Genomic DNA, 16,659 nt, shown 5'->3' on the forward strand with positions numbered 1-16,659 from the left:
CAAATAGTCACTCAAATCTTTGGACAACCAACTAAATTTTCCTCTTCTCAGTTATATCACTTTAAAAGGAGATGGTAGACTGCCTAATCTCCAAGGCCTTTCTTAGTCTAAATTTCTACAAATTTACCCACAGTAATTAACAAACTCTGAAGCAACGTGTTTTCTTCTGAAAGGTTAATCACTCATTAACTTGAGATTATGTTTTGATTACAGGTGACTACAGAAATGTGTTCACTCATCCTGCACTCCTGATAGCAAGCTCATCTATACTCTAAGATACACATGACTTTAAAGGGCTTGAAAAGAATTGATACAAACATCTTAAAGCAAATGGCCAACTTTCTATTTTTATAATACAAATAAAAAGCTTAGTTTATAGTTTTCTAATTTTATAAAAGTTATTTCCCACTGTGAATATGATAAAATTTTATTAAGAGATTACATTTTATACCATTTTACAGTTTACAAAACACTTGGATACATAGTATCTCATTTGATCATAAGAATAGCTTGCATAGTAGGTCAAGTAAGTGTCAGTTACACACATTTAATAGATCTGACTATTTCAAGATATTTAGATCTTGGTCTTCTGACTACAGTTGGCCCTTTGTATCCACAGATTCTGCATCCACAGATTCAACCAACTGAAGATTGAAAATATTTGGAAGAAAAATTCCAGAAAGTTCCAAAAAAGCAAAGCTTGAATTTGCCAGGGCACTGGCAACTATTTACATAGCATTTGCATTTTATTTACAACTATTTACATATCATTTACATAATATTAGGTATTACAAGTAATCCAGAGATGACTTAAAGTATACTGAGGCATGTGCGCATGTTACATGCAAATACAATGCTGTTTTATATAAGGGACTTGAGCACCTGCAGATTTAGGTATACAAGGGGCTCTTGGAATGAATCCTCACAGATATCATGGGACAACTCTACTTTCTGAACATTCTAAACTTATACCCTTGATAAAAATTCTTTATCTTTGACATAAACACTTGCCTATTAGTTTCAAGTCGATTGATCACCATGTAAAGTTGAGATGAATTCTACAAACATCTAGCTATTATTTTGTAAATCATATTTGCAGCAAACATGACAACAGAAGTACACAGAAGTAAGCCTATTTGAATAAGACCAAAGACATTTTCCTTGACTAAATAAAGTCTCTTTTCTACCATTAAAAAAAAAAAATCTAAAACCGTTTTGTATCTTTGTGTCTTGGCCAACGTACTTGTGTCAGTACTTGTGTACTGAAAGAGAGTACACAAGACAACAGGATGTGAAAAATCAAGCTTTAATGCTATTTTAGGAGATATTATATAAATTGGATCCATATTAAAATAAAATCACTCTATTTTCCATGACACTGTAGGGATGAGATTGTGTGGTAAAGAAATGGATCTTTGATGATCTCTTTCCTCTCTCTCAATTGAATTTGTACATCTATGCTGTTGAAATATTTCCCAGACTGCACACATGACTATACTTTTTCCTACGTATCTAGAGAGTGCTGCCCTGAACATGGTTTGTAAAAGATTTTTCAACCAGTGAAGCAGTAGTTCTCAACTCTGTACATATCAGAATCATTTTTTAAATATCTACACCCAAGCCCCATCTCAAACTAATTCAATCAGGATTTCAGAGAGTAGGGAATATGTAGCTTCACTCTTTTTAAAAAGGCTTCCAGTAGAATGTAATGTTCAGCCACAGTTATGAACTCTGTGCAGCACCATTTCCCCAACTCTAATGTGCTCATGAGTCACTTGGGATCTTGTTAAATGCAGATTCTGATTTAGTAGGCCTGGGACAGGCTCTGAGATTTTGGAATTTAGCAAGTGACTATCAGATACTGAAGGTGCTCATCTACAGAAGACACATGTAGCAGCCAGAGTGGGTGGTTCTCAAAGTGTGACCCAGTCCTGCAGCATCAGCACCATCTGAGTACTTGCTAGGAAGGCAGACTTCAGCCCCGACCAGATACCTACTGAAATCAGAAACCCTGAAGATGGGGGCCAGGTAGTCTGTGTTTTTAATGAGCACTCCAGGTAATTTGGGCTTCCCTGGAGGCTCAGCTGGTAAGGAATCTGCCTGCAATGCAGGAGACCTGGGTTCAATCCTTAGATTGGGAAGATCCCCTGGAGAAGGCAACAGCAGCCCACTCCAGTATTCTGGCCTGGAGAATTCCATGGACGGTATAGTCATGGAGTCTGACTCACAAACAGACACAACTGAGCGACTTGCACTTTTTCACTTTCCAGGTACTTTGGATACACCTTCAAGTTTGAGAAACATTGGTCTAAAAAAGAGCTCCCTAGAGTCTAAACAACTGGCTACATATGGTTAGAGAACAACTGACACTTTTTGCTTTATGTAGCAGTTTACTATTTACCAAACTAAACTACTTTATCTCTTGCGGGGTCTTTAAAACAACCCTATAGAGTAACTAAAACAGGTAATCTTGTCATTTTATAAATGAAACCAGCAACTGGTTTTTAAGCATCTCTTAAAAAATATTTAAGAGATGTCTCAAAGTCATGTAGCATACAAGGATAGATCCAAAATTATAGCCCAGCACTCCTGAGTCATACAAAATAACAGGAAGGATATTCACAGAAGAGCAAGACCAATGGTCATAAGGGTACCTGAAAGGGTAGGCTCTGCTGGGCTCTGGTGAAGACAGCAAAGCGTGCCAGAACACATTCAGGAAACCTCCTATCAGGTGAGTCACAGACATTGGTACTTGGAGCTCCCAGAGGCCACACTAACACACCAATTCTTTTTTTGCCTGAGTTTGCTATTATGTCCACATAATGCCCACCAGCTTCAAGAAACACAAATGTTTAACTCTCACCAACTGATTTAGTAGATGAGTCAGTCCTCTTTGGTTCTTCACATCACAGTTCTAAGAATAATTCATTCAAAGTCAAAGTGCACAGGACAATTAGTTTAACATGTGTTGCATGTATGCGTTTCATACTTACAGAAACACAAATTACCAGTTTGTATTTGTCACATGAGATTTGCTGCTGTGTTCCTCAGGACATAAATGAACAGTAAATGATATAAATGCATAAACATCTTTAATAATGTATATGATATGCTATATTCTTAGACAACAAATATTCACCTTCATTATGTACTAAATATATTTAATAGAGGACTTAATGAGCAAAACGATCAGTCCTTAAAGTATCAGTAATAACCTATAAATTTTGATAACCGTTAGTGAGTTAGCTACAGAAAAAGAAAACTTTCTCAAACTTGCCCTGTAGAAACATAAAGTTTGTTTTCAAATAATGAATAATTATAAGTGGTAGAAAAATCACATATTGTGTCAGGAGTTTGTTTGATTGTTGACAGTTTCTTTGTGAATGTAGGCGTGCCAGATGCTTTATAGAAGAGAAGCCATTTTCCCCTTGAAATTTGCACAAAATTTTTACATTTTGCTGTCAAATAATCACATCTTTTTAATGTTTCTTCTTTTTCTTTTAGTGTAGAAACAAACAAGGAATTAAAGACCAAGAATTTTGAAAAACTAAACATTTAACTATTTTAAACATAGATACTTAGTTTCTTATACCTAACACTTACTAGGTACATTTACATTTAAATGGAAAAAATCTTATCACCATAGAAGGTATTATAATATCCCGGAAGCATCAAATAGGGTCAGAATAGTGAAATAAATGCAACTTCAATACCCCCAATTTTAAACATTTAAAGTCACAACACTAATGTGTACCCTCTGCATCTCACCATACATGTACTTAGGGAATATGTCCAGACATGAATATATGTCATTTCTACAAAGTTACCTTATGGGCAGATATATTGGAATTAACTATTTTATAATTATCTTTCCAGACATATGCTGCTAATATTGAAAATACTGTTTGTGGGACTGTTAAAAATGAAATTTTAAAGGTCAGATTGGAACATTATTTCCACTCTTCCTTTACTTTATCAAAACGTCTGTCTGGTTTCAACCTGCCAAGATTTATCAGGAAGTGAATCCCTACAAGAACCTGAGTACAAGGAGGATGGTTGGAAGGACCAGGGCTAGAAGCTCATCCAGTAACTGATGAACTCTTCCACTTGTGGGTAGTGGTAGTGAGGTGGCTTCAGAAAAGCAACCAAGACTTCCCCCCAATGGACATGAGTCTGAGCAAACTCTGGGGGATGGTGAAAAGGACAGGGAAGCCTGGCGTGCTGCAGTCCAGGGGGTCGCAAAGAATAGGACACGACTGAGAGATTTAACAACAATAACAAGGTCAGGTGGGTACATGTGCCTCATACTTTACTGCACAAACCAAGTCAATGCAGATTCTGGTCCAGTAGGATTTAGGAAGGCAACCCAGGTGCTGCTGCTTCTGCCACTGGTCTGTGACACACACTCTGATCCTTTGCCTTTGAGATGGAAGTTGGTGCTGTGGTTTCCTCTCATTCTTACAGACTCTTATAGAGGCGCTCAGAAAGATCTAGAATTCCTTCTGGGAAACAACAGGGTTAGGCGGGTATACATGAAATTCTTTCTCTTTCCAACTAGTTTTGTCACCTTCATTCTATAGTCTTTCTTTTATCTTTTACAAAAGATAGAAATTAGAGAACAAGACACCAAGACTCATATATGCTCTCCTATCAAGGAACACATTTATATCAAAGACCATGATTGTACAAAAATAGGCATCAATTACCCCCCAAAATAGACTTGTTCATGGAAGTAAGGCAGTGAAGGTAGATGTTTTAGGGACAGTCAGCCAAGCTCCTGTCACTGGACCACCAGAATTACAAACCTCCCTTGTCTTCTGTTGCCATTTCAGATCATTCAGGGCCACAGACTCACTGAGAGAGGACTTTTTTCCCTTTGCCATTTCACTTTCTCTGTGCCAAACATCTACTGTGGCTTCCAATGAATCAAGTTCTCCTTCCTCTCCTCCCCTGGAAGCTCATGCTCCCAGTAAAATGTCACAAATAAAGTGGAAGCAAGCCTTTCCCAGGCTAGACTTGTAAACAGAAAGCAAGAGTGCCATTCTTCAGCAGGAAACTGACCCACAAAGCTTACTGGACTCAGTTAAAGAGATTGAGAAGAAGGTCAGCTAAGAAAACAAAAGGAACTCTCTCCATAGTTACTTCTGATAGAGCTCCACAAACCCAAAAATAAAGCCTTGTCCAAGGCAAAGGAAATAAAAACGAGGGCACGTTAGGTGAGGTCTGGGAAATTAATGGGCTATCTCAGGTGAATTCTTTACAGGCACTGTTTGAAAACCTTCTCTCTCCCAGGGAATAACTGCTTCTATAATCATTCTCTATTCTCACAATCTACCATTTCCACATTGCAATGTCTACTAAAGTGTAGTGCTTAAAGAAAACTCTATTTCTTTCGAGACACAGAAGTATGTACATATCATATATAGAAATTTATGTAGTGAGACTGCCTCTCATAGACAGATTTGTATGCATACAGTGCACAAAAATATAAGAATTCCTTTTTTCCTTCTAAATTAGCATTGACATGGTTATCTAACTCTTTGATGACTGTAGCTTAAGACATAGGTGATGCTGAATTACAAAGACAGTGCAAAGTTCATGGACACATAAATAAAAACTTATACACCCAGAGTATTCACTTTTCCCACACTCATATAATCAGTGAAAACAAATCTTTCTAAAAATAGCATAAATTTACAGAGAATGCTTCACTTGTAAAGGGTTAATGATGTTAGGGAATATGAATGCTAGCAGTTAAGGTGGAATGCTTATGTGTTTGCAAAAACATTTTCTGCATTATGTCCATATCCCTTTGCAAACAGATAAATTACTCTACAAATCTTATTACTCCGTGTGGACAAATCACACTTGCAGGTTTTACAGGGCTGGAGAGCTGGAAGGGAAAATATGTTTTGGATAGTAGGATCTTTGGGATTCATAATCACCTAGTGCTCAGGAAACGAAGAAAGGGATACTTACACATTAGGATTTTCTTAGTTTTTATGCTCCACAGCAACACACACACACACACAACACAACATGCACAACATACACATTCCTCTCTAACAAGGCGAGCGATCCCAAAGCAGGACACCGTGACAGCCAACCAAATTTATTTCTGAAGAAAGGAAGGAAAACTTTGCTGCTGTAGGCAGCTCTGCTACAGAACTGCTCCCTGATGCCCCAGGGTTTATGCACTATCAGCTCCTTGCACACAGATTAGAGGCTTCTTTTTCTATAAGATCCTGCTTTTTATTGCCACAACAAGCAATATTAGCCAGCCAGACAGACTGACACTAGGTCATTTCATTTGGATGAAATGAGATTTTAAAGGATCTCCAAGGAGAACATTTTCTTTCATTCTTTTTTTTTTTTTTTTCTTTTTAATGTTTTTAGTATCTGGTAGAAATTCAAGGAAAGCTATAAAAAGGGACAAGGGGCATATGCAGTGGATAGAGAGGGGAAAGAGAGAAAAAAAAATGCAGGAAAACAGGCTAGGAGCTCTTTAGAAACAGAATTATGGCTAGGTTCCATCTGAGTTTCTCCAGCTCTCTGTCCCTTGTAGGGGTCAAACTCCAAGGACTTGGGATTCTTCCTTTACAAATTTCAATCCCAAATTATATTTCAGAGTTTGGCAGAACTGCATAGAGATGAGATGTTGAGGTCAATAATCAATTTGAAATATCCATTTTATGCCAGGTTAATTATTTCCTAACCTCTGTGTTTAAGACTCCTATTCTTAAATAATAGCAATTTGGCAAGTTTCTTTTTTTCTCCTCTTCATTCTTGTGTTGATGTCTATTCACATACCAGAGAAAAGGCTCAGTAACTAACCAAAGTTCTAAAGATTGATTTACTGCCCTCCATGTCAATTAGAAGATCCTTAGGAAAAGTCTCCTAACCAAACTACTGCTGGGGCAGATTGAGAGCCTTTATGTACATACCCACATGCACATACACACAGACACCACGGAGAATGCACTACTGTGTACACTCTCTAAAAGCCAGAACCAACAACTCTTCTTTCTCAATTAAGGAACCCTAACAAAAGTCTTGAGCAAACCATCTCCAATCACAAAAGCAAGAATACCGCCCTCATGTCACTAATACCATAGATGAAGTTACGCTTTCTCAGAGAAACAAGATCCGAAGAACCAAACAACATTTAATCAACCCTGCTGGTCCTAGAGAGGGACCAGCATCCCCTTGAGATTTGCTGGCAGCTATTTCGACCCGACCGTAAAAGGCGCACGAAAGCGCGCGCGCGCACACTCACACACACACACACACACACACACGCACCCTCCACAAGCCTGCAGCATCAGGAGCTGGAGTTCAAGGAGAACACACACCCATACACACACTTAAGCGCCGCAGAAAAGTTGCCCGAAAGCCTTACCTGAGGATGGCCGTGTCCCCCTGCCTCACGGTGATGTTGTCGGTGCCTCGGTTAAAATCCACGCTGCGGACGGGCAGTCCTGTGGGAAGAAGGCAGAGCAATCTCAGTAGGACCAGAGGCAACTGTTTCCGATCAGGCTGAACTCTGGCGACCATGGTGGCCACGCCGAGGTGCGGGGTCGGGGCTACTCTGGAGGGTGTGTGTGTGCGCGCTGCTCGCCGAGCGGGCTTTAGCAACCGAGGGCTTTCATCCACGGCAGAGGCGGGACGCGCTCTGCCAATCTGCGGTCCTTTCCACTTTGCCTCTCTCTCCCTCGCTCAGTCTCTTCTCCCTCTAAGACTTCACAAAGCCCTCATAAAACCCGAGCTGCGGTGGGAAAAAGTCAAAGCAACACAATTTTAAAGGTGAGAGTACAAATATAAAACCCTCCAGAAAAGATGGAGAGAAGGCGGCAAAAAGGAAGGTGGTCTCTGGTCTCTCGGGCTGGATGCGCCTTGGCCAGCGTCGGCGCGGAGCTTCTTCCCTCCGTAACCCACTTTCCCGGGCGGGCAGGCGCGGGAGCCGGCACCCAGCCTGCCAGCGAGTGTAAAGAAAGCCTCACTACAGCGGCAGTAGCCGGGAGGCTCCCTCCGCCCCCTCCTCCCCTTCCTGTTTCTCCTTCCAGCCCCTCCCTCCCCGCCTCGCTCGGCACCTCCCCGCCCCCCGCGGTGGCACAGCCCCTCCGCCTCCCTCCGCGTGGCCCCTCGCTTTGCACAACTGCCCGCTTCAGCAGCAGCCAGCCTCAGTGAAAGCCTGATGCGCCTTTAGGTTGTCAGGACAACAGCTCCATCGGAGGCCTGGCTGATTTCCTTAAGAAGAGGGGATGGAGCTTGGAGGTACCGTGCAAGAGAAAGGGGAGAAGGAGAGGGACTCGAGCTATACAAGACTAGGAGAAAGAGTCCTGGGAAGGAGAGGCGAAGGTGGGGAAGGAAGGAAAAGGGACAGGGGAAGGAGGGAGCGCCAGGAGAAGGCGAAGCTTGACAGATGGAGGGAGGGAAGCAGAGAAGGGCAGGGAAGCCTGAGGGGTGGAGGGAGACCGCTGCTGAAAGATGGGATGAGGAATGCAAAACAGAAGAAACTTGACGGCGGAGTCTGAAGATTAACAGCCAACGTGGATTTCAAAACTAAATATTCCTGGCAACTGACTTTTCATGCTCACATCTGTTCATTCTTTCCTCTCTCCTGCACTGTCTTTCACACGATTAAGGTTTATTTTCTCTCCTTCCTTTATCCCCTCCCCCTCTTGAAGCCCCCTTCTGAAAGATGGATTGGACACAATGCTGGTATTGAGTTTCCTGGAGTGTGAATGCGTGGTTTGTCTTTTCCAAGTGCCAGCCTCAGCAGCTGATCCCTGATCCCTCACTCTCCAGGAAACCCTTACTCAGTCCCACACGTGAGGAATGGTACTAAGGATTATTGTTTCAGGGTCACGTTGCTGTGGCTTCCCAAGTTTTTCCTGGTGCTTGCTTCTCAAAATGTCCGTAGGCAAGGAAGGAGATTTGTGCTTCAGAAAGCTTGTCACTTACAGGGTATCACTAGGCCCTCATCCAGCACTCCAATGAATGGAAGATAGCTTACCATCATTTGTCATTCCTTCTACTCCATGAGGCAATCCAAGTGATAAGGGCCAGAAGGAGCCTACACGAGGAGTCACTCGTGATAGCCCCAAACTATTAGCATCTCCCTCAGTACCCATGCTGAGCATAAAAGATGGAAATGTACAGACCAAAATTTGTTTCCTTTTAGTTTTATTTATTCAAATAGTTAAGGCATTCACATGGTGCCAAAATCAAGTGGTACAGAATGCTGTAGAGTGAGATGAAGTTATCTTTCCCATCCCTGTCTTTAGACAATCCATTTCTCCTATTTGGAGGCAACAACAATTTCCAGGGCCTTATATAACTTTCCATGTACATACAAGTAAATGCACAAATGCACAAATATACACATACACATTCATATATTATGCTTACTCCTCTTATTTACACAAATGATTAGTCAAGAATACTTGAAACAAAAGACATATGTTTAGGAATCCTTATCAAACTCCACTAAAATACAAGTCTATGGAGGTACTTACTGTGCTGACACCTGCCTTGTTCCCCTAGACCATTCAAAGAATTTATCTGCTATATTTTATCAACTGAAAAGTAGATTCATTCTTATGGATTATGTGAGGAAAGGAAGGAAAACTTTTGCTTTTGTAAGAAAAGAACTTGGGAAGGACTGAAATCCAAATGGTCACAAATTCAAGATTGATGGAGTTCAATTAATTTTGTTTCTACTATACATTAAATTTATGTAAATCAAGTTTTCCTATATTAAGGATAACAAAGAGTCCCAGGTAATAAACCAATGATTCTTTACCACTAATTTGGAACTGAGCTATTTAAAACTTGAAACCCACTTTGCCAAGGCAAAAAAAATGGTTAAGCCAAGTACAGGTTGAACAACAAAACCCATAATCCTGTGGTTCCCAATATCAATGGGAAATGAGCTTCAAGTGCCAAATGCAGATGGAAGGATTACATAACTCTATGCCAAGAGTGCAAGGAAAAGAGTACCAACCCCCATGCACTGCTGCCAACAAGCTGCATGATCCCTGGCAGGATGCTTCTGAGTTTTCAGAGACAAAGTGTTGGCTGACACAAGTGTTTAGATATAACATTTCTTTGAGTGGGTGGTGTTTGTCCCATGTTAGGAAGAAGAAAGACACAGAGGACTGGAGCTTCTAGAACATCTCTTTCCATTAATGGTGATAGGTAAACGATGTGACCCTGCAAGGAGAACTATCAATAGATACTGAGGAGAAGGATCAGATATATCAAGGGTATGAAAATTCTCTTGCATCAGCGGACTACACTTTGAATAAAGAAAGGAGTTTTTTCCAGGGTAGGCGAAAGTGTGGTGGGGTGGTAACATATCACTTGCAGAAGATGCCTAGACATGAGTGTTGACTTGTTTATACCAGTAATCTCAAGTTATTTATAAGACTTGTCAAGACCTAGGACAATGAATAAAGGTTAACATGTTGGGGTGCAAAATAACTCACACCAAAGTAGTTGGAATGTGGACTCTGTAGCAGATCAATCAGATCTGGAGTTCATCTCTCTAATCACTTTGAGAAAAGGATGTATACATTGATCGGGATTATAATCAGAACCACAATAGATCTATGCCTAAGCAACCCAAGAGAATAAAATCCTAAGTACATGAAGAAAAATCATATAATGCAGTTATTAAATTTTTTTAATACTTTCAAGAGATAAAGTTCATTTCTTGGCAACTTTTATTGAATTAAATTGACTTACCGTGTGCACTGGAAATAAAATACAAAAAGAGGACAATATATTTTTTTAATAGATTTTTTTTATATGGACCATTTTTAAAGTCCTCATTGAATTTGTTACAATACTGCTTTTGTTTTGTATTTTAGTCTTTTGGCCATGAGGCATGTGGGATCTTGGAGCCCTGACCAAGGATCGAACCCACACAGCTTGCACTGGAAGGTAAAGTCTTAGCCACGAGGCCTCTAGGGAAGTCGCAACATTTTAAAATTTTTCTAGTTTAGGTAATTTGATAATTTAGATATTTGATAATTCAGATTGAGTTTCTGAACAATATCAAAATCATGAAGTTTATTATGTAAGTTTTTTTAATATTTATCATTTATGTCCAGGTGGCACTTCAAATACAGTTTTCTAACCCAACCCTTGGCCTTAGCAGGAACATTCTATAATTAATGAATATAAGAGAAAAGAATGATTGAGTGTCCAAGCCCACTCAGGTGGTTAATCTCATCATTTTCACAATAATAAATCTATTTGTGGATATACTATAAACTTCTGTTTCAACCTTATGTTCTCTCAGAGTCCTTCCCCTTTGCAGTCCCTCATGAACGCCTTCTGGTTTTCTGTCTTCTGTGATCTCTCACTGAGATCTAATAGATTCTAACAAATCTGATGGTCTATATACAGTGATCTCATCCTAATGGTCACTCCCCCACATCTACTCCAATATTAATTCCTCTGCTCACTTTCCTTAGAAACGCCTAGTAGGAAACACATAGGTGAGTTACTGAAAATTTATGCAAGCTACTTTTCTTCAAACTACTATATACATTCTTCCAAGAGGGCTGGCAAAAATGAACATTCTTTCAGGTTATTTGTGAAGCAAGTATGGTGTTAGCCATGTGAAATAGCCATCATCACCCAAGTAAGATGATCTTAACTACTACTTTAAAATAACATAGTGCCTTTCTTACAGAAAAAGGCTTTAGAAGATTCTGGCACTCTCTAGGGACAAATGCTGCAGCAAAAACAAAAACTGGCTAATGTCTGAGAACCCTAATAAGCATGAAAGGTTTATTCTTCTGTTCAGCTTTGTAAGGTAATAGGCTCACAAGAAATCCAGAAGCAAACTGGAATGTACAACTAAGTTAGCTACATTGGTTGCATTTTATGCTAAACATGTCTATAATATTATTAATACACCACTCTACATTTCTACAGTTGTAAAGTCTTAATCATAATAACGGCATGCCTGTTCTTTACTTACATATGTGGAATTAGCATTTCCATATGTACTGGAAATGCAGAATTGTTCATACTTCTTAGGATTCCTGCTCTGACATCCTCAATGATTTCATCATAATTTAACCATATTCAAGTATCTTGGTTTATGCTCATAAGCATGGCACTATCTTGTGTGAATTTCCTTCAGAATGTGGCTCCTTTGAATACAATAGCTTCATTTGCACGTGTCTCTGTGCCTAACAAAATCAATCAGCTTCGAGTCAGTTAAATATTTTTCAAATCTTTACTATAGAACTCTCAGTAGAGCATTCAAGCCATGTTCTGCACAATTAAAAATCGTTCTTTAATGGTTTGCTTTTAGCTCATGCCTTTGTGGTTCATTTGTCTTCTGCTTCTTTGTGCACTCATTCTCTTTTGGTAGGTATAAGCGCTTAGATCTGTCCAAGTTTGCACAAGGTCTTTGAGATTCTTGAGCAGCTGTTTGGGTCCTTCCCCACCAAGAAACTAACTTTCATAGATAAGCGATTGCTTCATAGACACATACTCACTAGCCCTTGGACCTTCCTCTTTTTGAGACTGCCCACTCTGCCACCATGCACAAGGAGGTGGCAGTTGCCAAGTAAATCTGCATCTGCTCTTTTTGATCTACCCCTCACATGGGAAGAGCACTGCAACATCTGGAAAGATAGTGGGAGCAGCACCTTCAATACAGCAAGATGTTAGTAGGAGCAGGTAACCAGGCAATCATATCCTCTATTTGTGGTTGTGGCAAAGACTAGATCCCTACAACCAGAGAATAGGTCAAGGAGAAATGAGGAAGAGTGGAGGCAGGTGTGTCATCCCATATACTGACATGTCCAGTAAGTTTATGTTCCATTCATTCACTCAATACACTTTTATTAACATGGTAGTGAATCAAGAGAGACCAAGACTCTGTTTTCATAGAACTTTCACAGAACTTACATCCTTGATGCAGAGACAGACACTAAACAAGTAAATACATATTAATGTTATTTTGGAGAGTAAATGCTATGGACAAAAATATTTGTGATAGAGAGAAAATGACATGAAGGTGTGGTGAGGGGAACATACATCCTGAAATGTAAGGAGGCAGCCATGCCCAATCAGCTAAAAGGCCTTTCTCAATAAAAGAAATGGCATGTGCAAAGGCTCTGAGGCAAGAATGGGTACGTCATACACCAGGAACCCAAACGAGAATAATAAACTGGCCTGCACTTTGTGTGTATGTTATGGGAGATAGCTGGAAAAGCAGATGAGGTTAGAAATTGGGGACAGAGCATCCTGAAGAGATTCCAAGGTGAGAAATTTAGGTTTTTGTTCCAGTGACTTGATTGATCAGTAAAAAGATTTTAAGGAAGGGATCATCATGATTGGATTTACATTTTAGAAAGATTGCTCTGAATACCATACGGACAAAGGACTTTAGAAGGACAATAATGGAAGCAAGGAGACAAACAGAAGGAAATCGTAGTCATCCAGTGTCAGTTGGCTTGGGTGAGGATAGAAATAAGAATGGAGAGAAGGTTGAGTTAACCAGGATTGCTCATGATGATAAGACTCGCCCCAGTAGGCCATGTTCTTTCACAAGTGATCAACAGTTTCCACATACCAGCCTTCTCTGTTGCTGTGCTAGAGCAGTTTTGGTGTTCCCTTGCAGGAAGCTGCCACTCATCGGATAAGAACTGACAGAATACCAAGCAGACTGTCATTTATACCAAATAGAGAAAAAAATAAAATAAACAAAAACTGTGTCCCAGTTAGTGCTTTTCTTCAGATATAAACTTTGCTTCCCCTTTATATGGTTATTAGATGTTAATTGTCAGTGTAAGAAAATATTTTGTTACAGATTAAGAAGTGCCTAACAAGATAAGCAGACACTATTAAATTGCTAAACTTTGCTAAATATTCTCTTCCATACCTAATATCTCTATTTATTTAGCAGGCAATAGCTATCCTGCTGAATCTAAATGGAATGCCTAGTTAAATATCTCGAGGCTGTAAATCATGTAAATAACACTAATATGTTTTCTCAAGAGTTTACTGACAATATTGAGCTGCAGGGCAAATCTAGTGTTAGGGCACTACATTATTCAAAGGGTCCCAGAAGTTTGCCTACTTAAAGGTATCTTTCTTTACTATCTGTAAATCACATTATCAGCCCTTTTGCTTTTAGTAGTGAAGGTAGGAGCACTGCTTCTATGAGAAGAAGAGGATTCACAAGATGTGTCTCATCAGTCATGTTATCGTGTACCAAACAGTTCATTAAAATAATCAATATTTTTGAGGTCTGCCATATGACAGGCACTGTGCTAAGCTCTGGGGGAAATAATAATGTCCAAAATTGACTCCCTGCCCTAAAGCAATCTGATGAAGAGTATGCCACTGAAGGACTTCCCTGGTGGCTCAGTGGTAAAGAATCCACTTGCCAATGCAGGTTTGATCCCTGGGTCAGGAAGATTTTCTGGAGAAGGAAATGGCAACCCACTCTTGCTTGCCTGGAAAAATCCCATAGACAGAAGCCTGGTGAGCTACAGTCTATGGGGTCGCAAAGAATCGTACATGGCTTAGCGACTAAAAAACAACAATGCCACTGAAAACCCCTCCTAGAGCAGGGCCAAACATGATCACTGTACAATGATAAAGCAGGCCTTTCTAATCCATTCTCCACTAGAAAGAAGGACCAAAATTAGTTACCACCTATGCCCAGTCCTCTCTGGTGCTGAGAAATAATGCAAAATAGTAAAATTCAGAGTTCTTGTCTTCACAAACCCAGGAACTCACACCCAAGATGAAGAAGGAAAGTGAGTACACATTGAACAGAGAATAATATGGATCAGTGAGTAATTGAGAACTACGTTATAAGAGCAGAATCTCAACACAGTGGTGGTTCAGAAAAGGTGATCAAGAAGGAGGCTTCCTGGAGAAAAATTGGTATTTTAAGTAATCTTTGGCACACATGTAAGAGGAGGGTGGAGGAAGGCCACATCTATGCAGGGCCATGAGAACACACATAAAACAAAGAATGGAAGTAGAGGAAGACTTATCTAACTAGCAAGGACAAGGAAAGAGAGAAGGTTGGAGAGAGACACTGAATCAGGAAGAGTTCCGAATGCCTGAGTGAAGATTCACACCTCACCTTATCATCTACTACTTAGAAGCCTACTTTAGACTGTAGAAGAGTGAGATGAGATACTGATATCTTTGGGAGGTTATTTTGGCAATGGGAAATTAGAGGTCCGAATGAAGATGAAGTAGAGAAACTAGACAGGAGACTAACGAAGTTGTTAGTGTCATGATGAGAAAGGGATTATTGATTATATAGACTATTGTTCTCTAATAATGATGAGGGATGAACTCCTTCCCTTTGAGACTTTACATTAGTGGGAAAGGTAAGTTGTAGGAAAGTATGTGGGGGTAGAGATAGATAAAAGTTAAAACAAAAAAAGACTGCTTTTTTTGGTAAGTTGGGGTCAGTAAGGGCCTTGACAGACATGATAATGAGCGTGGCTTTATTCTATATGCAAAGAAGAGCCATTAAAAGCTTTGAGTAAGCGAGTGACATAATCAGACCTGTGCTTTAAAAAGATGACTAACTGGCAAAGGAGTCAAAGACAGATTGGGACAAGCCAAAGTCAGGAAGACCAGCTATAAAGTTCCTGAAATAAGACAGGCGAGAGATGATAAAAGCCTGCCACAAGGCAACAGCAGTAGAGAGAGGGAAAAGGGTGACGATTTTCAGAGGAAGTTCACAGGGCACTGATAGGATTTGCCAACTGTTTGGTTATGGAGGTTGAAAAAGGACAGGCAAAATATTCTTCTACTTTTTGTTGTTGTTGTTGGAAATCCATGCTGATACCATGGGAAAGTTGAGTTAAGAAGCTAGTTTGGGAGAAAATTTAGAAATTCTACTTTTAGACTTCTGGATTGGTTCCTAAACTGGTACTCAAATAGCCTATACCTCCAGATGGACATGCTTAGGAAGTTGTCACATGAATGACATTCTTCACAAAGAGAGCTCTCTCTGAGTTCTGTAATAAACTAAGCCCCCAAATCAAGATCCTCCCCGCATATTTTTATTTCTTTTCTTTCTTTTTCTCCTAAGTTAAATATGCAAATATAGCACTGAGTAAGTAACATTTTCTAATAATATGAATCTCATTTTGATTTTTGAAAACATGTACACATAGTAGCTCACTGATTCTGTTTCAAAAAGAAATATAATCTGAACTTGTCTCCCTCTGCTGGTGGCACATTGAGGTATCATGGGTCTTTTTAAACCAGAGTAATACTAGAAAGAAAAATATCCAATAATAATTTGAAATGCACAAACCTGGGACTTTGTGGTCCACAATGCATAGTGACACACATAATTTTATGCGTTATTTTCACTGCAACCCTGTGAGATATATAGTACAAGTATTATTACACCACTTGTCAGAAAACACTTTGAGACTGCAAGCCATTAAGCTCTCATATGAAATTAGAGATATTAAAGGAAAATCAGGAAGTATATGTAATTAAAATAATTGCATAATGTTATAGCTGCAAAAGACCCAGAAGATCTTCTTGAACAGTCCCCCCATTTTGCAGCTGAAAGAAACATATTAGAATTTACACGGTTATTTAGGATCACTGAGATTAGTATTCAGACAACACAGCTCTCAA

General features: G+C 39.7%; 1 protein-coding gene across 5 annotated transcripts in view; it reads right to left on the bottom strand.

The window, feature by feature from the left end:
• The window catches only part of LOC122445571 (limbic system associated membrane protein), a 687,896-nt gene extending 679,881 nt beyond the window's left edge, over window positions 1-8,015 (bottom strand). For all 5 annotated transcript variants that reach the window (XM_043474966.1, XM_043474967.1, XM_043474963.1 and 2 more), the window contains exon 1: window positions 7,400-8,015. In XM_043474966.1, coding sequence (XP_043330901.1) covers window positions 7,400-7,554 — 155 coding nt within the window. In that variant the 5' untranslated portion in view covers window positions 7,555-8,015. The remainder of the gene's footprint in view (window positions 1-7,399) is intronic.
• Window positions 8,016-16,659: the final 8,644 nt, after the last annotated feature.

Source organism: Cervus canadensis, chromosome 7 (genome assembly GCF_019320065.1).
Source record: "Cervus canadensis isolate Bull #8, Minnesota chromosome 7, ASM1932006v1, whole genome shotgun sequence".
Taxonomy (NCBI): domain Eukaryota; kingdom Metazoa; phylum Chordata; class Mammalia; order Artiodactyla; family Cervidae; genus Cervus; species Cervus canadensis.